This window comes from Bos grunniens, chromosome 5 (genome assembly GCF_055505025.1).
Source record: "Bos grunniens cultivar Pamir isolate PY7600 chromosome 5, Bosgru_T2T1.0, whole genome shotgun sequence".
NCBI classification, from domain to species: domain Eukaryota; kingdom Metazoa; phylum Chordata; class Mammalia; order Artiodactyla; family Bovidae; genus Bos; species Bos grunniens.
In genome coordinates this window covers 95,445,389-95,466,802 of record NC_141169.1, presented here as the reverse complement: position 1 = coordinate 95,466,802, position 21,414 = coordinate 95,445,389, and the positions used below count along the sequence as shown (strand labels likewise).

The window sequence follows — 21,414 nt, the reverse complement described above, 5'->3', positions numbered from 1 at the left end:
ATAAAAATTAAAAAAATAAAAAAAACTCTGTTTTCTGAATCTGCTTTTATGTTTGACTCATTAATAAAGTATTCATTATAATAGTTTAAAAATACATAAAATGATAATTCTCTTTCTTATAGCCCCTTATCCACCTCAGAATATCTCAGTTCGTATAGTGAACTTGAACAAAAACAACTGGGAAGAAGAGAGCGGCAGTTTCCCAGAGGAATCGTTCATGAGGTCACAAGATACAACGGGAAAGGGCAAAGTCTTCCATTTTACAGATGACACTCCTGAAATTCCCTCTGGCAACATTTCTTCTGGTTGGCCTGATTTTAACAGCAGTGATTTCGAAACAACATCCCAGCCATATTGGTGGGACAGTGCATCTGCGACTCCTGAAAGCGAAGATGAATTTGTCAGCGTGCTTCCCACAGAATACGAAAACAACAGTACACTCAGTGACATGGAGAAATCGGCATCCAGCTCTTTCTCTTCTTTCCCTGTACAAATGATATTGAGTTGGTTACCACCAAAACCACCCACTGCCTTTGATGGGTTCCATATCCACATAGAAAGAGAAGGTAAAGTACTAGGAAATCAGAGGACTTAAATGGTGCAAAGGTAAAGAAAATGGGAACTTTTAAAAATTCCATTTAGAAAGAAAGCCTGAAGGTAGACAGTTAAGATATAAAGACAAATGGTAAAGAAAATGAAGAATTTATTGAATATCCCAAGGCAGACTGAAACCAGAAAACGAAAATGAACAGATTGGGTCAGAACCCGGTTTGGGTAGTTCACACATCGCAAGTATAGGCAATTGTACACATTTTATTGCTGACATTTCACCTCCCCCAGGCCACTGAGGAAACTTTGAATAGATTTTGAATTAACTTTCTTACCATCACAAATTACAGAATATCCTGGAGAAGTGTTCTGTTTTCCCAGCACACAAACTTGTGAAGCATGCAGCAAAAGAATCTTGCTGACAACATGGCTACTTTCCCTAGAGTATCAGACCTATGTTCTGCTTATCAGGCTAGTCTTATTCCCCCCTGGGGGTGCTCCCCTGGAACCAGCACAACTCGCATTTTTCCAAAGAGAGACTGGTAGTAGAATAAAAATACACAGCAACTGGTATTCCCACTCTAGCTACCATATTATATATATTGTATTCACTTAGCAACCAAGAGACATTCTTTATATTTAACCCATTACTTTATGAAAAATAGGGCCATAGCATTCAGTAAATTTGGGTCATGAATCATATCTGAATTGTTGTTTGGTAGATTTTCATAGTTATTTGTTGTTTATTTTGTTTTTATAATGACATACTTCATTTTTTGCTCTCCAGTCTAGTAGTTTGAGTGGCAAAGGTTGTCAACCTGTCAAAATTTGAGGTTAAATTGACAGCCTTACTTACATGCTAGGGTATTCAAATCATATAGTCTCATAGATGACATACTGTTTGCCCCTATTTTATCCAATAGAATGAAATATAAGATTTGTGAATTCCTCTATATTGGAGTATAGAGCAACCAACAATACCCAAATATTATATAAAATTGAAATCCTTTGTCATTTATAATTATTTGAGTCAAAAGTCTTAACATCTGCCTGAAATTATCTATATTTTTAAAAAGTTCCCTTAGTCTTTTATTTTTCTGTTGCTCAATATAGTCTCTGGAAAATAAGGTCTTATATCTTAGAATATTTTGTAATGCCTATTTCCATGAAAGTTCAATCATGCTTTTATCTGACTGCAGTGTGTTCTGTTGAAGGCTACTCTGGTCACCAAATGATAAAAAAAAAAAAAAAAACTTCAAATGAAGTAATAAGCAGCAGGAGATGGACTTTGAAGCAATGTAAAAATCATTTTTACTTTTAAAATTTCTGGAAGTCAGCCAATGAAGCAAAATATAATGTGTCAGAAAATATACCCAGAGGATTATTTCTAACTAGAAAAATAATTCAATATATTTTAATACACTTATGGATATTTAATGTTATCACAAAGAACTTGCATAACATTTGGTACTGTTTCTTTTAATTCTTTATATCCAAATGAGAAAGTTGATCATTGCTATCTTCTCCTAACATTATACTTCCGTTTTGTGTGTATCATTTTACTGCTGACAGTATGTAAGAATGGAGTATATATTTATCCATATTTTTATTGATTTGGACACTGTATTTTAATTTTGTTATTTTAAAGTACTGTAAGAAAACAATTTGAACTCTTAACCATCTTTTTTCAACAGCAATTTTAGTTTGGAGGTATAATTCAACTCAACATAGGGAAAGAGGCAAAATAAGAAAATACTTTTTAAAAAAATTAATTGACCTGTCTATAGCCAAGGCTATTCCATATATCAATTCATATATATTCTCTTCTTTATATATGATTTAGAAAACTTTACTGAATATTTGACAGTGGATGAAGAAGCACATGAATTTGTTGCAGACCTGAAGGAGCCCGGGAAATATAAGTTATCTGTGACAACCTTTAGTTCCTCAGGATCTTGCGAAACTCGAAACAGTCAGTCAGCAAAATCACTCAGTTTTTATATCAGTAAGTACCAAAGAGATTATTTTGCACTTACAGAGGAGCTAGAACAATGGAGCTGGTGTGATGAATGATGCTTAAGCATCAATTATTCATCAAACCTTAGAGACCCTGAGAATTCTTCAAGGTCATGAGAGGCCCAAATCCATGTGATTTTTGACAGCAGAGAAAATATATGTATGTTTCATAGTAGCAAATTTATCCCGGGATTTAACTTGAGGATTTTTTTTATTATTGAGATAATTGAACATTTGTTAAACTGACCTTTCGCACTAGTGGTAACAAACTCTCCAAGGACATGGACACATAGTTAAGGAAAGAGGACTTTTGTTTGAAGCCATAATGAAAACTGGTATTTTTGAACTGTATGAAAAGGCTCATTGAGTTTGAGGAGCTTGAAAGAAGCACAGAGATTCAAATGTAGTAAGACCTAGGTGGTCTCTCCAAAAATTAGCACAAACTAAGATAGAGCATGGGACTTCCCTGGTGGCTCAGATAATATAGAATCCACCTGCAATGCAGAAGACGCAGGTTCAATCCCTGGGTCGGGAAGATCTCCTGGAGAAGGAAATGGCAACCCAATCCAGTATTCTTGCCTGGAAAATCCCAGGGACAGAGGAGCCTGGTGAGCTACAGCCCATGGGGTCCCAAGAAGACAGACATGACTTAATGACTAAACGACAACAACAAAGCTGTAACATCATGAAAATACCAATACCAAGTCTTAGGGCAGCTTCTACTGATTCCATCAGGAATAATAGCAGGCCAATAACTAGCCTCAGAAAGCTATACAAATAGTGCACATAGGTAACGTTTTCTGCTAATCTGACTATACTTACCAAAAGTTTAGAGGCCAAAAATCTGTTTCCTAGCTTATCTGGAGTTAATGTGCCTCTGATCAGCAGAAAAAAAAAAAAACAAACCCAGAAGGCAGTGGATAAAAACTTCATTCTGAGAAGGATGATCACCATATGTTATCTCCAAAGGCAAAATACCACCTTTCATTAAATGACCCTCAAAAAGACAGGCGAGATAACAAGGAGGAGGGCAGAGGAGAGAAATCAGTTTATTTAGCAGCCTAAAAATGTTGAAAATACCCTATATAACAATTTTTCTAAGGAAATCAAAAATGTCACCACTTGTGAAAGGCTTGAAATATCCACTAGACAAGCAGAAAAAAATATCCATGATCAGCCTGCATGTCTGTCAGTTACAGGAGATCTTTGACATGGCATCATTTGAGAATGAAAGCAAAGTTTAGTATTGAGTTCTTCCCATGAGGCTTAAAGTGTTTCATTAACCCAGAGATTCCCTTGTCTGCCAGCAGAGATCCACTGCAAGTTCCAGGAAAACTCCCACAACTGTTCAGGCCATTAGCTCTTCCCTGCTCTGAATTTCTACTGTGTTTCATAATGAAGTGAAAGTGTTAGTCGGTCAATCGCATCCAACTCTTTGTGACCCCATGGACTGTAGCCTACCAGGCTCCTCTGTCCATGAGTTTCTCCAGGCAAGAATATTGGAGTGGGTAGCCATTCTCTTCTCCAGGGGATCTTCCTGGCCCAGGGATTGAACTCAGGTCTCCCGAATTGCAGGCAGATTCTTTACAGTACAGAGCTTATCTCTGAGTGTGATATTTTTCTAGATGGATTTTATTGGGTACCTCTTGTTTTTCATGCCACATAATAAAACCCTAAGTTGGGGTTATACTCTTTGCTTAGGTTATACTCTTTGCTTATTTATGATTTCTGTTGTACATTCAACAAATATTTATTGAATCACTTTCCAGTGATAGGCACTTTATTTTTAGATTATCCAAACTGACCAGAGCTGCTGAGAATGTCAGAATTGCTCACAAATATGATTCTTTTGAAGAGATGCATGTTAATATTCATTTAGGAAAATACTAGAAATTTTGCTGTTTCTTTGCCAATAAAATAACCTGTTTGGAGTTTCAGATACTCTGTTCTGCAGTAATGAGTTATTCAGGTGTACTATGTATATACCTTTGATTTATAAGAATACTGTATTTATGTAGTTTTGAAGGCTTTCCTCAGAGGTGAAAATTAAGGTAGAAATCTGCATTAGTCTCCCAAAAGCCTTCTGAAGGGAGCATTGCTATTATCTCCATTTTTAGGTGGAAAAAAAAAAAACCTAGACACAGAAACTTTAGCCACTTAGTGTGAGAAGGAGAATCAGACTCTAGAAATCTTTAGTAGCAGAGTCCATTTCCATGGAGTCTGCAGTGACCTGTTACCTTGGGTTGATTATCAGGTCCATCCTATTATAAAGCCATTAAATGAGTGATTTTTTTTTGCCTCCATCCACCCTCGCCCCCACCACCTCAGATCTTCGTAAAAGTAATAACACTTCATATTTGGTAGTTTTCTAATACATTACAATCTCATTTGATCCCAGCAACAGTCTTGTAAAGTAGACTAATCATATGGCTTCTTGGTGAGTTAACACAAAGCCCTGGCCCAGGAGATAGGCACCCCAGGTTGCCTCTCAATACTCACTCTGTGACACTGGGCAGGTCATTCACATCTCTGGGCCCCAGTTTCCCCATCAGTAACCCACACTGGAACTCTAAAGTCCTTTCCAATCCTAATGTCCTATGATTTGTCCATTTGACAGATGCAGTGACAGAGATTCAGAGAAGTCATTTGCCCAACATTGTATCGCTAATAATGAGCAAAACTGAGTTTGGGGCCAACTTTCCTGTTTCCAGATTCATCCTTCTCACAGTTTCATAGTGCTCCAGGAAGTTTCACACAGGGGTTAAGAGTATGGATTTTGAAACCAGACTTCTTGTGTGTGAATCCCAGCTCTACTTATTCTATCTCTGCCTCAGTTTCCTCATCTGAAACTGAAACCAATTCAGTACTTATCTCATAAGTTTAGTTAAGAAAATTAAAGAATTAAAATATGTAAACACAAATAAGCTTAAAAGAGCCTGGCAAACAGTGAGTCCTACATCTCTTTGCCATTGTAATTATCATTTATATAATTTTTATTTTCTTTGCCCCATTTCCCATGAGCTTGAGACTGCTCTCCCCAGCAGAGTCACTTATTCCTCCCCTTTTCCTGGGCTCCAGGAATACAGCTTCTTATTGAGAGAACTGAGAAATGTATCCTAAGCAAATAAAAGAAGTTGCACATTTGCATTTTAACAGGGACTTTCAGGAGATAATAATCACCTTACCATTTCTTGGGTCTTCACTATGTGTCAGGCACTGTGCTAATAACCACTTTGGAAATTTAAAAGAACAAAGCTAATGGCGGGCACTTTTAGGGAGATATTTTAAAATTAGGATCCCACCGTGTCCTCAAATTATCACCCAGGTTTCCACCAGCTTCTGTAATTGAGCCTGTCTGTTGCCTATTTCTTCTCTAAGGGAGTCACACTCTGCTCTTTGATCCTGCTGTCACCAAATTTAAAATTTTCTTCACAGGATTGCAGTAGAGGCTAATTTGAATCTCAACATAATTATTTCTAGAGCCCAAAGATCCTAACAGCAAAGGAATCACAAACACTCATGAAACCACACTGCCACACACACTCTTTGTTAAAAGAGAAGTAAATTCTCTCTGGTGTAGAAGTTACCAGAATAATCTCAGAGGCATGTAATAAATGAAGTGGAGCTTCTGTCTCTCAGTAGAATTCGTTTCATTGCTGCCACCAGGCTGTTGCTTAGGTCGATGGGGAGGTCACCCAGTGGAGACCGTAGCTAAGCAGAGGATGTGAAGACTTGCCAGTCTGGCTGCCAGTCTGACTTGGAATGTCTTTGTAAGGGCGAAAGAAAAACAGCATGATTTTTAAAACTATAGTCTATCTCAACCCGCTCAGCCTGAAACCTCCCCTGTGCTCTGATTTGACATCCAGGTCCTTCAGGAGAATGGATTGAAGAACTCACGGAGAAACCCCAGCATGTGAGTGTCCACGTTCTAAGCTCAACCACTGCCTTGATGTCCTGGACGTCTCCCCAAGAGAACTACAATGGCACCATCGTGTCTGTGGTGTCCCTCACCTGCCAGAAACAAAAGGAGAGCCAGAGGCTGGAAAAGCAGTACTGCACTCAGGTAAAGGAAAGGAAGGGCCGTCAGGCTCACTCACCTCCTGCAGCCCAGCCTCGCAGGAGATGCCAGGGTGCCACCGTGGCAAGCAGCTGTGCCAAGGTCTCCCTGGTGCATCATGGATACAGGAGCCAGGAAGTCAGGGCACAAGGCTCTGCAATCACAGTCACCTTCCTTTCCTCTCTTAGAACTACTGTCTTCCTTTTACTTCCATTCCTCATTCAAGAACATATCCTGAGCACCTGTGATGTGCTGGGTACTGGAGGAGATGGTGGGAATCTAGATGATTTTTATACATCCTGCTCTTGCTGAGTTTATAGTCTAGAGAGAACAATAGTAAGAACACATGTTATTACTGCAGAGTATAAGACCTAGGCTAAAAGTAAGTGAAGGTGGGGCTACATGAATTCACAGAAAGAAGGGCATGAATAAATATGGATGGGGCAAGAGGATTTGAAAACTGATCAGAAGAACTTTACCTTCTAGGGGAGGAGACAGGAAGCAGAAGGTTTAGGGAAGATTTGGTGCAGATTTTTAATTTTTTCCATTTTTCCTTGTTGTCTTAACTATAAAGGTAATACATGCTTACTGAAAAAAAAAACAATTAAAAAATTTCAGGTACATAAAGTGAAAAACAATCCCCTCACTAATATAAATGGAGACTTTTAAAGGATAAACAGCAGTTAGCTGAGTGAAAGGGGTAGGTGGGGGAGGTGGAGAAACCTGGGAATCTGTAGTTCTGGGCGTGACTACCAGAATGAACTGCCATGCCCCGTCATCAGTTCTGAATGAAACCACCAACCTGGGCATCTAAGCAGACTTTGTTCTCGGACGCCCTGAATACATCCACTGGAAGCCTGCAGCCAGTCCTATTTTCCTAAACCTGGTTTTACTTTTTTTTCCCCCCATAAGATCAAAGAAACTGATTCTTAGTGTCTTACAAACACAATACTTTAAAAATTGGAGTGTAACTGCTTTACAATGTTGTGTTAGTTAATGCTGTACAATGAGCTGAATCAGCTATATGTATACATATATCTCCTCCCTCTTAAACCTCCCTCCACCACCTCCCCCACATCCCACCCTTCTGGGCCATCACAGAGCATCCAGCTGAGCTCCCTGTGCTATACAGCTGCTTCCCACTAGTTGTCTGTTTAGCATATGGTAGTGTATATAGCAGCAGCAGCAGTGTATATATGTCAATGCTGTTCTCTCCATTCATCTCACTCTCCCTACCCCATGTCCACATATGCATTCTCTACTTCTGCTTCTCTATTCCTGACCTGCAAACAGGCTCATCTGTACCATCTCTCTAAATTCCATATATATGCATTAATATACATTATTTCAAACACAATCTTTTCTTGCTTAAGGGCAAAAAAAGTTTAATTATTAATTTATGTGGAGTATACTGGAAATAGAATATGCACTCAAAACAGGTGTTTGCTGTGTGGAAGCTATTTGGAGTGTTTCCATTTATCTCATGAAAATCAGGCATTTAGTGCTATTCAAAGGGTGAGAAATTTTAAATTAAGAAGATAAATTCAGGAATCATGACCCTTGGAGCTCTCAAAAACCCTAGAGAGCTGAGATAAGCCCAGCATGAAGATGAGGCTACCCTCTCGGCTTGAATTAAAGAATAAACACGCTAAACAGATTAACTGGTCATCACAGCCCACTGTGCAGTTTATTAGCTTCCTTCCCTGAGTGTACCCAGCACGACTGACTCTTCACATTGATAGAAAATGTGTTGTGCCCCAGAACGTGACTAGAACTTGACTGCTCTCAGATATGATTTTTCTTCTTCCCTCTAATGTATGAGTTACATATCTTATACATAGAAGTGTTAGCGTTAGTCGCTCAGTTCAGTTCAGTTCAGTTTAGTCACTCAGTCTTGTCCGACTCTTTGCGACCCCATGAATCACAGCACGCCAGGCCTCCCTGTCCATCACCAACTCCCAGAGTTCACCCAAACTCACGTCCATCGAGTCAGTGATGCCATCCAGCCATCTCATCCTCTGTCGTCCCCTTCTCCTCCTGCCCCTAGTCCCTCCCAGCATCAGGGTCTTTTCCAATGAGTCAACTCTTTGCATGAGGTGGCCAAAGTACTGGAGTTTCAGCTTTAGCACCATTCCTTCCAAAGAAATCCCAGGGCTGATCTCTTTCAGAATGGACTGGTTGGCTCTCCTTGCAGTCCAAGGGACTCTCAAGAGTCTTCTCCAACACCACAGTTCAAAAGCATCAATTCTTTGGCACTCAGCCTTCTTCACAGTCCAACTCTCACATCCATACATGACCACAGGAAAAACCATAGCCTTGACTAGATGAACCTTTGTTGGCAAAGTAATGTTTCTGCTTTTCAATATGCTATCTAGGTTGGTCATAACTTTCCTTCCAAGGAGTAAGCGTCTTTTAATTTCATGGCTGCAGTCACCATCTGCAGTGATTTTGGAGCCCAGAAAAATAAAGTCTGACACTGTTTCCCCATCTATTTCCCATGAAGTGATGGGACTAGATGCCATGATCTTCGTTTTCTGAATGTTGAGCTTAAAGCCAACTTTTTCACTCTCCACTTTCACTTTCATCAAGTGGCTTTTTAGTTCCTCTTCACTTTCTGCTATAAGGGTGGTGTCATCTGCATATCTGAGGTTATTGATATTTCTCCCGGCAATCTTGATTCCAGCTTGTGTTTCTTCCAATCCAGCATTTCTCATGATGTACTCTGCATATAAGTTAAATAAGCAGGATGACAATATACAGCCTTGACGAACTCCTTTTCCTCTTTGGAACCAGTCTGTTGTTCCATGTCCAGTTCTAACTGTTGCTTCCTGACCTGCATACAAATTTCTCAAGAGGCAGGTCAGGTGGTCTGGTATTCCCATCTCTTTCAGAATTCTCCAGGTTATTGTGATCCACACAGTCAAAGGCTTTGGCATAGTCAACAAAGCAGAAATAGATGTTTTTCTGGAACTCTCTTGCTTTTTCAATGATCCAGCGGATGTTGGCAATTTGATCTCTGATTCTTCTGCCTTTTCCAAAACCAGCTTGAACATCTGGAGATTCACAGTTCATGTATTGCTGAAGCCTGGCTTGAAGAATTTTGAGCATTATTTTACTAGTGTGTGAATTGAGTGCAATTGTGCGGTAGTTTGAGCATTCTTTGGCATTGCCTTTCTCAGGGATTGTAATGAAAACTGACCTTTTCCAGTCCTGTGGCCACTGCTGAGTTTTCCAAATGTGCTGGCATATTGAGTGCAGCACATTCACAGCATCATCTTTTAGGATTTGAAATAGTTTAACTGGAATTCTTTCACCTCCACTAGCTTTGTTTGTAGTGATGCTTCCTAAGGCCCACTTGACTTCACATTCCAGGATGTCTGGCTCTAGGTGAGTGATCACACCATCGTGATTATCTTGGTCGTGAAGATCTTTTTTGTATAGTTCTTCTGTGTATTCCTGCCATCTCTTCTTAATATCTTCTGCTTCTGTTAGGTCAATACCATTTCTGTCCTTTATCGAGCCCATCTTTGCATGAAATGTTCCCTTGGTATCTCTAATTTTCTTGAAGAGATCTCTAGTCTTTCCCATTCTATTGTCTTCCTCTATTTCTTTGCATTGATCACTGAGGAAGGCTTTCTTATTTCTCCTCGCTATTCTTTGGAACTCTGCATTCAAATGGGTATGTCTTTCCTTTTCTCCTTTGCTTTTGGCTTCTCTTCTTTTCACAGCTATTTGTAAGGCCTCTTCAGACAGCCATTTTGCTTTTTTACATTTCTTTTTCATAGGGGTGGTCTTATTCCCTGTTTCCTGTACAGTGTCACAAACCTCTGTCAATAGTTCATCAGGCACTTTGTCTATCTGATCTAGTCCCTTAAATCTATTTCTCACCAGGATCCTCTGTCCATGGGATTTCCCAGGCAAGAATACTGGAGTGGGTCGCCATTTCCTCCTCCATATACATAGAAGCCAAAGGCTAAAAGTGTAGAGAGATATTGTAAATTATATATGAACCAGAAAAGTCTGGTGTAAGTGCTTGCTGACAGTGGCTTCTTTGAAACGCAAATGTGAAACTGTTGATGATTGTAGGCAAGGAGGGAAAGTAGAGGGCAGAAACTGGACCACTGTTCTAGGTGTTACCTCAGTTACCAGAAGAGGATTGTGGTAGTATTACATCATTACATTATCATCATCATCACACACACGTATATTTTCAAAGAAGGAAACATCAGTTCAAAAATCTCAAAAATTGGCCTAGAGAGGAATCCAGAATATGCTTTCACCAACCCTGGTCTGTCTTAGGTTATTTCTTAAAGCAACCATTATCCAGAGGGAAATAAATTATAATATTTCTTCAGTTCTCTTTTCAGTGGTATGGTGATTATGTTAAATCGAAAATTCAAAATGCAGCTCAAAAATAAGAGTGATTCTAAAGTCAAACACAGATGAATAATTAACCACAATGTTTTATTCTCTCATACTTTCCTTCTCCCTACTTTTTCCCTACCGTCATCTCATCACCTGTACCACAGGATCACTGCTTTATCAGTTACCATCACCCATGAGATTCGGTGCTAGTTCCCCTGCTCCTCCCCACAGTTTCATTGATTTGTTTTCTAGGAGGTTCTGTGTGAGATGCTAGAAATAAGAACAAATTTGATTTGAGCCTTGATTTCATGAAGCTTAGAGTCTAGCCTTGTATGTAGATATCTTGAAGTGAAGTGAAGTAAAACTCATTCAGTCATGTCCGACTTTTTGCAAACCCCACAGACTGTAGCCCACAAGGCTCATCTGTCCAAGGAATTCTCCAGGCAAGAATACCGGAGTAGGTAGCCACTCCCTTCTCCACGAGATCTTCCTGATTCAGCGATCAAACCCAAGTCTCCTGCATTGCAGGCAGATTCTTTACCATCTGAGCCACCAGGGAAGCCCCTTGGTACCTCTCAATTTGAATTTGTCCTCATTAAGTGTATGTACTTCACGTCTGGTTGCTGTTTTGTGTGAGTTCATACGTGAATATTCATGAGAAAGAGAGTTTTGTAATATGTCCCTGTTAACAAGCATTGTAGTTCTATTCACTAATAAGCCTGCGTCAATACAGTGAGCATAATAAAGCCAGTGCTCAGTGTCATATAAAGGACTCTCCAAAGACTTACACACAATTACAAATTTCAGAATAAAGAAGCATCATGTAATATATGGATGTATATTTAATATCTTTTAAAGGCCAGGTCCATTCTTTTTTCCATTTTTAAAATTTTTATCTTCACACATGGCACGTGGGATCTTAGTTCTCCAACTAGGGCTCAAACATGTGCTGCAGCAGTGGAAGCATGGAGTCTTAACCACTGCACCACCAGGAAGGTCCCAACGTACATTTATTTTTACACGTGGTCTGCTTGGTCCATACGTGTTTGGTGACAGTTTACAGGAGTGTATAATAACTAAGTGACTAAATTGGAAAGAAAGACCAATCAGTCAATCAGTTTGTTAGCTTTACAAATGAGGAAATGATAGCGCTAAGAGGGTGAATATTGAAGGGACCTGCCTGCCGTCACACAACTGATTAGTATCAGAGCTGAGACCCCATCTCAAGTGATTTGACTTCTAGGAGAGAACTTTTTCTTGTGCATTACAGATGATACACTACGGGAAGGTCATCCTCACCACTCATCCTGATGGAGTCAAGAGTGTTGGCTAAAAGCAGAGACTCTAGACTCAAACAGAATTGAGTTTCAGACCTGATTTTAGCAGCTACCAGCTCTGAGTTCTTTCTGTCTAAGTCTTACCATCTGAATCTGTAATAGAAGGAGAAGCATATCCTACTTCATAGAGCTGTAATAAAAATAAGAGGACTTGATGCTTAATGCAATGTTTGGAACATACCAATAGTAAGGTGTGCTGGAAATTAACTTTTATTATTATGCAGACCTAACTGTACTTTTTGTGTCAAGGGAAGAAGATGAAGAGGTTCTAGAGATTCTCCATAGAAACTGAGTAACTATAATAAGTATACAGAAAGATGTCATGGAAAGAGGATTCCATAATATATACATAAGACCATTTCTGGGGAATTCCCTTGTGGTGCAGTGGTTAGAACTCCAAGCTTCCACTGCCAGGGCCCAGCTTCAATCCCTGGTTGGGGAACTAAAATCCCAGAAGCCATGTGGTTCATCCAAAGAAAGAGAGAAGACCATTTCAGACTTAAAAGAACTCTCATCTAGTTTAACCTCCTTGTTTATATTTCCTATGCTCTATGGTGTATCTTTCCTCCATTTCTTTAGCTGAGAAAGGATAGGGCCAGGGCCTACATGGAAATGCATTGGGCTGGATTGAATTCTTTGGAATGGAGACAAAGCCAGTCAGAAATAAGAGATAGGAAATACTGGAATGCAAACATGGGGTGAAAATTGGAGAAGGAGTGTGGAGGAATCCTCTAGAGAACGAAACATGTTATTTAGTAAGTAGAGTATTACTACTTGGGGCTCTCCATGTGGTGCTAGTGGTAAAGAACCCATCTGCCAATGAAGGAGAGGTAAGAGAGGCAGGCTCAGTCCCTTTGTTGGGAAGATCCCCTGCAGTAAGAAATGACAACCCATTCCACTATTCTTGCCTGGAGAATCCCATGGACAGAGGAGCCAGGCAGGCTATGGTCATAGGGTTGCAAAAGAGTAAGACATGACTGAAGCGACTTAACACTAGTATAGGAACATTTCCCCTGCCCACCTCCAATCCACCGCTTAGCAGGTCCAGGATAAAGAAAAAGGTAGGAAGGAATAGAAGTGATGTAGGTGCCTCAGTAAATATTTTAAAAATATGAGGAAATTAGTATTTATATTAATAATTTGTAACTAAAGTCAAGTTCAATATCATTTGCCCTCCTCTCACTTTTTTAGTAGTGTGATACATATACACATTATTGGTTCTTATTTTTTTTTTGGTTCTTATTTTTTTTTAAGGCAATGTAATTTTCCTGGGATGAATTTATTAGGATAGCATATTTAAGTGGTTATAATTCCAGGAAGTCATTTGAATAATTAGAATCAACCACTGCCTAAAATATTATCAAACCAAAGAAACTTTACCATCACCCTGAAACAATCTACCCTCTGTGTGTTTTTTGAGATACTCTAAATGAAAGCAAGGTTACGTTGGCAGGTATGTTCACATGTTTACAATTGTTGTTAAGTTTAAAGGAAAAGTTTGGAGCAATATTTATGGTATAACACCTGTATGGCTCAATACTTAATTGTTTATGGATATATGTATCAAAGAAGGTCTAGAAGACTGCCCCCCAAAATGTGGGACGTGGTGAGAGGAGACCAGAAAGGCTACAAATTGACCTAATTTGCTCTTCTACAGTGTGACCAGTTTTAACAATGAGCACTATTAGTTTTACCACTTAAAATGTGTTTTAAAGATATAAAACAGTACTAGAATAAATCCCACTTGATCATGGTGAATGATGCATTTTATGTATTGTTGAATTCAGTTTGCTAATATTTTGTTGAGAATTTTTGCATCTATAGTCATCAAAGATATTGGCCTGTAATTTTCTCTCTTGGTTTCAGTATCAGGGTAATGGTAGTCCTGTACAATGAATTTGAGAATGTTCTATCTTCTTCAATTTTTGGAATAGTTTGAGAAGGATAGGTATTAACTTTTCTTTATATATTTGGCAGAATTCCCCTGTGAAACTGTCCAATACTGGACTTTTGCTTGCTGGGGGATTTTTTTTTATTACAAATTCAGTTTCACTACTAGTGATCAGTCTGTTCCAGTTATTCTTCCTGATTCAGTCTTGGCAGGTTGTCACAGTAGCCTTGTAAAGTGCTTGCTGCTGTGTCTTGGTGTTTTGCCCATATCATGGAGTGGAGGTCACGATGCTAGGCTTCCAGTACCAACACCGATCCAAATATGTGACCTTGGCTATTCTCTAGCTTTACCTTCTTGATCTACTAAATGAGAGATTTGGACTAGATAATCTCTGAGGTCATTTCCATCACTATAATTAGATATTTTATGCTTCTAAGTGTTGAGAGACTAAAAGACATTCCTGCACTGATCTTTGTATGTAATCAGCTGACACTACAATTTAGGATGTCAGACTATCCTTATTTTATTGCTGATTTGATTTTGGTTAGAGGCTGATGTGTCTCTAGTGTACATAATTACAATTGACATTGATGGGTATAGAGCAGTTCACAAGGTTTATTAAAGCCAGCCATAGAATTTGAATGTTCTGGGTTGCCTTCAGCCTTCTCATAAACTATAAATCATCCTAATATTGAAACTTGACCTTCCTCAGTATGAATAAAGGCTTCTGGATTTCAAAGGCATTTGTGAGTTTGCAGTGTCCCTGAATACAATGTTATCCTCTGAGTCACACGCTGAAAACCCAGTTCTAAATAGATCTTATTGGGTGTTTGGTTTAAAGGTGAACTCAAGCAAATCTATTATTGAAAATCTTGTTCCTGGTGCCCAGTACCAGGTTGTGATGTACCTAAGAAAAGGCCCTTTGATTGGACCACCTTCAGATCCTGTGACATTTGCTATTGGTAAGTTGCCAGCCACAAGAAAAATACCTTTATCAGAGTACTGTTTGGAGGGGTGCCATGTCTAAGTTCTAGTCATTATCATCAGTTATGGGAGGTCCATACTTGTTCTCCCAATATTCAACCTTCAGAGTAATTAATGACCACAACTGTATACCTGGAAGACATCCTTAGCATTCATTACTTAGGAAAAAGAAAATCTCAGGCAAATATGGTTAGTTTTCACTGATTGCATCAAAAAAGTGAAATACCTAGTCAGTCAGTAAGTAGAGATGTGAAGCCATTGTTAAGATATTAAACATTCCTTCTTGACTTTCTTTTTTCACTCCCCTCCCTTCTTCTTAGTTCCAACTGGAATAAAAGACTTGATGCTCTATCCCCTGGGTCCTACAGCAGTGGTTTTGAGCTGGACCAGGCCTTACTTAGGAGTGTTCAGAAAATATGTGGTCGAAATGTTTTATTTCAATCCTACAACAATGACATCAGAATGGACAACCTACTATGAAATAGCAGCGACTGTCTCCTTAACTGCCTCAGTGGTAATTTTCCTTAACCAGCTGTCACATTTTCCTGTGTCAACATGCATTCACATACTAACTGTGTCTGAAAAAATTATTATGTCTGTAAACTAGATCATTTGTAAACACATGCAGGTAACTTGCTACTTTCAAGTTTGGGATTGTTTTAGCTCTTAATTTTATTTTTGTATTTTGAGAGAAAGAGAAAACTGTGTGAAACTGGCTTTCACTCTTAATTGAGTGTATTTGCTAATCCCCAATTTAGTAGACCTGTCACATGCTTGCTTCTTTGGTGGCTCAGCTGGTAAAGAATCTGCCTGCAACGTGGGAGACCTGTGTTGGATCCCTGGGTGGGGAAGATCCCCTGGAGGAGGGCATGGCAACCCACTCCAGTACTCTTTGCCTGGAGAATCCCCCTGGACAGAGGAGCCTGGTGGGCTATATAGTCCATGGGGTCACAGAGAGTCAGACATGACTGAGCAACTAAGCACATCACATGCTTATTGTTCCTTTCTGCTCCTAAAACAGAAAACATGTTTTCCTTTAGTTATTCAGTAGTGAGTGGATACTTCTTGAGTGATGACTATTCTTAACATCAACAAATCAGTTAAATACCTGCAATGTCAGACCATTAGCGATGTTCTTCAAATGAGCAGGTAAAGATTGCTCTTTCTGAGACTGGAATAATTTTAGAAGTACAGGTTATCTACAGGTCACACAGAAAGCAAACAACTGTCCACTACTCAGTTGACAACTCTCATGATTGTCACCCAGTATGAACACATGCTAACAGTCCAAGATGAGAGAATGTAGAATTGTGAAAGATCATGTTTTAGAAATAGGAAGATGTGTCCGTCCAGTCACTTACAAATAAGTGCCAGTTCACTTGTGTAATTTAAGAAACTGCAAATGAAAACCCATTTTCAAACTATCTGTATCTTCAAATAATTTTTTAAATTGTGTTAAATTTATGTGTATCATTTTATTTACATCTCACTTAATTCCAAAAAGAATATTTTAATGGAAAATTTGAGAAGTACAAAATCAACTGTAGACAGTAAGTTTCCTCTGTCCATGAGATTTCCCAGGCAGCAACACTGGAGCGGGTTGCCATTTCCTTCTCCAGAGGATCTTCCCAACCCGGGGATTGAAGCCGCATTTCCTGCATTGACAGGCGGACTCTTTACCACTGAGCCACCAGGGAGGCCTCCCAAAGGCACAGAAAGGAAATTAAAAATTACTCATTTTTTCATAGCCTAAGAGAAATATATAACTGTATTCCAAAAATATGATTTTCCTTCTGGGCCTTTTTCTTCTTGCTTTTTTTAGAGGATAGCGAATCTGTTGCCAGCATGGTACTACAACTTTCGAGTTACCATGGTAACGTGGGGAGACCCGGAACTCAGCTGCTGTGACAGCTCCACTATAAGCTTCATAACAGGTGAGTGTGTGGGAAGTGGTCCCATGAGAACAGATGCCTATTTTGAGGGAGTTCTGAAGGGGCTCATCTCCAGAAAATGCCAGTCCTTCACCCAGGACCGATTGAACATCACTTTCATGGAAGACGCTGCTTCTGCTGCTGCTAAGTCGCTTCAGTCGTGTCCGACTCTGTGCGACCCCATAGAAGGCAGCCCACCAGGCTCCTCTGTCCCTGGGATTCTCCAGGCAAGAATACTGGAGTGAGTTGTCATTTCCTTCTCCAATGCATGAAAGGGAAAAGTGAAAGGGAAGCCGCTCAGTCATGTCCGATTCTGTGGGATCCCATAGATGGGCAGCCCACCAGGCTCCTCTGTCCATGGGGTTTTCCAGGCAAGAGTACTGGAGTGGGGTGCCATTTCCTTCTCCGTTCATGGAAGATGATATACTTGATTCTGAAAGTTTATGATTTGTTTAAATGATAGCCTTTAAAAATTAAAATACAATTTTTCTCTGAGTTACTGTCCTTCATTTCTTTTTATCCTGAGTCACTGACCTTGATTTATGCACCACTGTTTGGAATTGATTAGAATCGAGATGTAACAGGCAGAGCTTTCAGCTTCACACCGCACTGAATTGATTTTATCCATTTGATAATTGTATTTGCTAGAGTGCCTCCATTTCCTTATTAATTAAGCCATTTGTAAAGTCACAGGCTGACTGCAGTATGGTCCATGGCAGGAATTAAAACAGGCTTGCAGACTTGTAGACTTGGGTGTGAGTCACAACTTTGCTGCCTCTACCTGTAAACTCCAGCAATTCTTCTAAGTCTCAGGTTTTTTCAGTTGTAAAATAAGGATAATAATAGTATCTATTATCTGTTACTAGTATCTATTATTAGGTCCCAATTAAATAAGCTATTTAGCAAAATACATGGCCCAGACGTAAAGTACTTACAATACTATTAGTGATGGATCCTCAGAACCTTAAATTATGTATTAATAGTTCCGTATCGTATATCAGAGACAGCAGAGGTGGGCGGAGGTAGCAATTAAGAAGAAATTCAACCAAGAACAGTAACCCTCGTTGTCTGAACTAAGATTGTTCAAGAACTTTTGATGGGACTGCAAAACTGTCATTAGAGTTATACTGAGAAAAGAAAAATATTGTTTAGATGAAGAATAACTGTCAAAATATTTCCCTCACCGGACAGCTAGTTTTATAGGCTTAAGATGTATCAATTAAAAAACAATGGAAAGATAGTAATCTTGTGGATTCTTATACAGTTAACTTACATAGTTCACGGCTTTTCTTTACTGGCCAGTTTCTGGTACTTCTTTGTTCCAGATGTTAATGGTAATATTAGAGTAGGAGAGTGAAAGGCCACCATAAAAAGAGAAAATGCCAATTATTTGACAAGCCCTGTGTTAGGCTTTTTGACTGCACTAATAATCACATATTTAATTATAATTAAACTTCACTGTGTAAGTAATTCATACACTTAACTTGATTGAGATGAGTGGTCTGAGAATGCTCTTTCCTTTTCAGAAGGAGAAGCTGTCTAGAAAAAGCCCAGACTTCACATCTGATCACTTATTGAGCAGATCTGACCTTGCTAATTTCCAGCTACAGAACTTTGAGCAAATTAACTTAAGGATCCTGAATTTCTATTTTCTCACCAGTAAGACTGAAAATATTGCCTAACAGGTGGCTAATTGGGCAAAATTAACTGTCTTAGAACTCACTGCAGTGTCGGGAAACTACCAGGACAGAGGCTCTGTGGTGTCTCCCAGGGGTGACATCAGAAATGAAGTATTAATAGGATTTGGAGTTCTGGACCCAAGTGCTTTAGGTGTGCCTTTCAAAGCTGGAACCACCTGGGAATAGGCAGAAATCATGAGATAACAGTTTAGGTGGACAAAGCAAGTGTGCATTCATAAACTTTGGTTAGTAAGCAAGCTACTTGCCTGGGTGAGCAGTCTGTTGTCTCCAATGAATTGATCTTTGGGAATTTCTGGTTTTTTCCTGGGATCAACTACTAAGTCCTGCTGACACTGGCAGTCCACAGTCTTACCTAAGCATATTGACACAGATGGCCTCAGTTTCCATATCTATAAAATGGGCATAGGGACTTCTTTGGTGGTCCAGTGGCCAAGACTCCTTTGCTCCCAATGCAGGGAATTCAGGTTGCATCCCTGGTCAAGGAACTAGATCCCACATGCCCCAACTAAAGATCCTGCATGCTGCAATGAACATCGAAGATCCCACATGCTGCAAATGAGACCCAAGGTAGTCAAATAAATAAGCAAATAATTTTTAAATGGGCATAATAATACCTCACAGGGTAATTGTGAGAATTAAATCATGTAATCTAAATTGTTATTAAAACATATATGGTACCTGAGCTTTATTTTTATAACTATATCTAAAACTATTTGAAAATTTAGCCTTTTTAGGGGCAAAGGGAGCTTTCTTCCCTCATTTCAATATTAAAGCAAGTGAAGATCTGATACTTCACTTTCATATGCTTTTTAATCGTGATCCAAATTGACAAATTGTGTAGTATAAGAGAAAATAGGAATAAAATATTTGAATAAGGTCTGATTTTTAGGCCCTCAAGTCTACCATCTGGCAGGCAACTTGTCTGCAAGTCAAGTTCGTAATTACACTAGTGTACCAAGTAATGCTCAATAAACAAATAGTGACCTCTGGTGGTCTTTCAGCAACACACCGGATTTGAAAGCAACAACATGAAGGAGAATGATCTGAAGACTTGGTACTTGTGATGGAGACACATATATGTCTGGCTTTGTAATTTAATTTTTTTAACTCTTTATTTTGTACTGGGGTATAGCCAGTTAACAATGTGATAGTTTCAAGTGAACAGCAAGGGAACTCAGCCATACTTGTACATATATCCATTCTCCACCCAAACTCCCCTCCTTTCCAGGCTGCCACATAAGCAGAGTTCCATGTGCTGTACAGCAGGTCCTTGTTGGTTATCTATTTTAAATATAGCAGTGTGTACATGTCCATCCCAAACTCCCTATCATTTTAAATATGTGTCATGTCTTCACTCAAATTAGAACATGAGAATATACCCTTTGAAGAAGCATTAAGCATAGGTACTTGTAAATAATGAAGTATGTAGAAATATGTTAAGCCAGGGTTATTATGCTTTATTAGAATTTTCTGCATTATGATATGGGTTTGTGCTACTTGTTATAGATATTGTTGACAATTTAAAATTTTCATTGTCAAACATATAGAAATGCTATTCATACACAGTATGAAACAGAAATGTATTTTTTACTCTGTTGAAATCTCTTCAGTAAACAATTATTTCTGAAAATATATGAATATTCATTATATGTATTAGGGCATGTTGAAAAAAATGTCTTTTTTTCAATTACGATTTATTATTTTATTTATTTTTGGCTGTCCTGGGTCTCTGTTGCTGCACGCAGGCTTTCTTAGTTGCAGTGAGTGGGGCTACTCTTCATTGCAGCGTGTGGGCTTCTTATTGCAGTGGCCTCTCTTGTGGATCACATGTTCCAGGTACATGGGCTTAGTAGTCATGGCATTTGGGCTTAGTTGCTCCCGAACATGTGGGATCTTCCTGGACCAGGGATCAAACTCATTTTTCCTGCATTGGCAGGTGGATTCTTTACCACTGAGCCACCAGGGAAGCCCCAAAATAAGTCTTTTTTAATATGTAGAAATTCTCCTCCAACCATTAGTTGATTTGGGGCTGAATCTTGCAAAGAAAACTTGCTTGGCTGTATTCAAGATCACATGGAATTTAAATTCAACTGTGTATGTGTTTGCTGAAATCTTCAGAATTATCAGTTACTCTTAAAAATAATTAAAGTATGCTTTCAGAACTTATGTATTACAAAGCTTGTGATGAACTCTCGTCCCCTACTGGGATTCTTAAAAATTTAAATGTGTAAGATTATACAATAAATTAATAAACTTGGTGTTAGAATTTAGCTTTGAAGCATGATTTTCAAAATCCCTTCCTTCCTTTCTTTAATACTTGCTTCAGCAACTTTATTTAGAGCCCTACCTTCCACAAAGCTCTGGGCTACACAGTCAATGCCATTGTCTTGTTATCCTATGGACATATTATTTATTTTTCTGTCCCTTTACTCACTGATTCTACTGTCTATCCTGTAACCTTCTTTGCTGCCACAATAAAAAAGATTTATTTTTACAGGACCCCAGAGTTTTCAGTACTGCTTGGAAAATAAGTTCACCAGTGCCTAATAATATTAATTTATTGATGCAGCAACAAATTAACCGA

The 21,414-nt window shown here is 39.0% G+C and overlaps 1 protein-coding gene across 4 annotated transcripts in view; it reads left to right on the top strand.

The window, feature by feature from the left end:
* Window positions 1–21,414, top strand: part of PTPRO (protein tyrosine phosphatase receptor type O) — a 259,746-nt gene that overhangs the window by 161,824 nt on the left and 76,508 nt on the right. For all 4 annotated transcript variants that reach the window (XM_086404083.1, XM_086404084.1, XM_086404081.1 and 1 more), the window contains exons 5-10: window positions 123–566; window positions 2,393–2,554; window positions 6,432–6,628; window positions 15,057–15,177; window positions 15,520–15,713; window positions 17,022–17,133. In XM_086404083.1, the coding sequence (XP_086260209.1) occupies window positions 123–566; window positions 2,393–2,554; window positions 6,432–6,628; window positions 15,057–15,177; window positions 15,520–15,713; window positions 17,022–17,133 (1,230 nt within the window). The remainder of the gene's footprint in view (window positions 1–122; window positions 567–2,392; window positions 2,555–6,431; window positions 6,629–15,056; window positions 15,178–15,519; window positions 15,714–17,021; window positions 17,134–21,414) is intronic.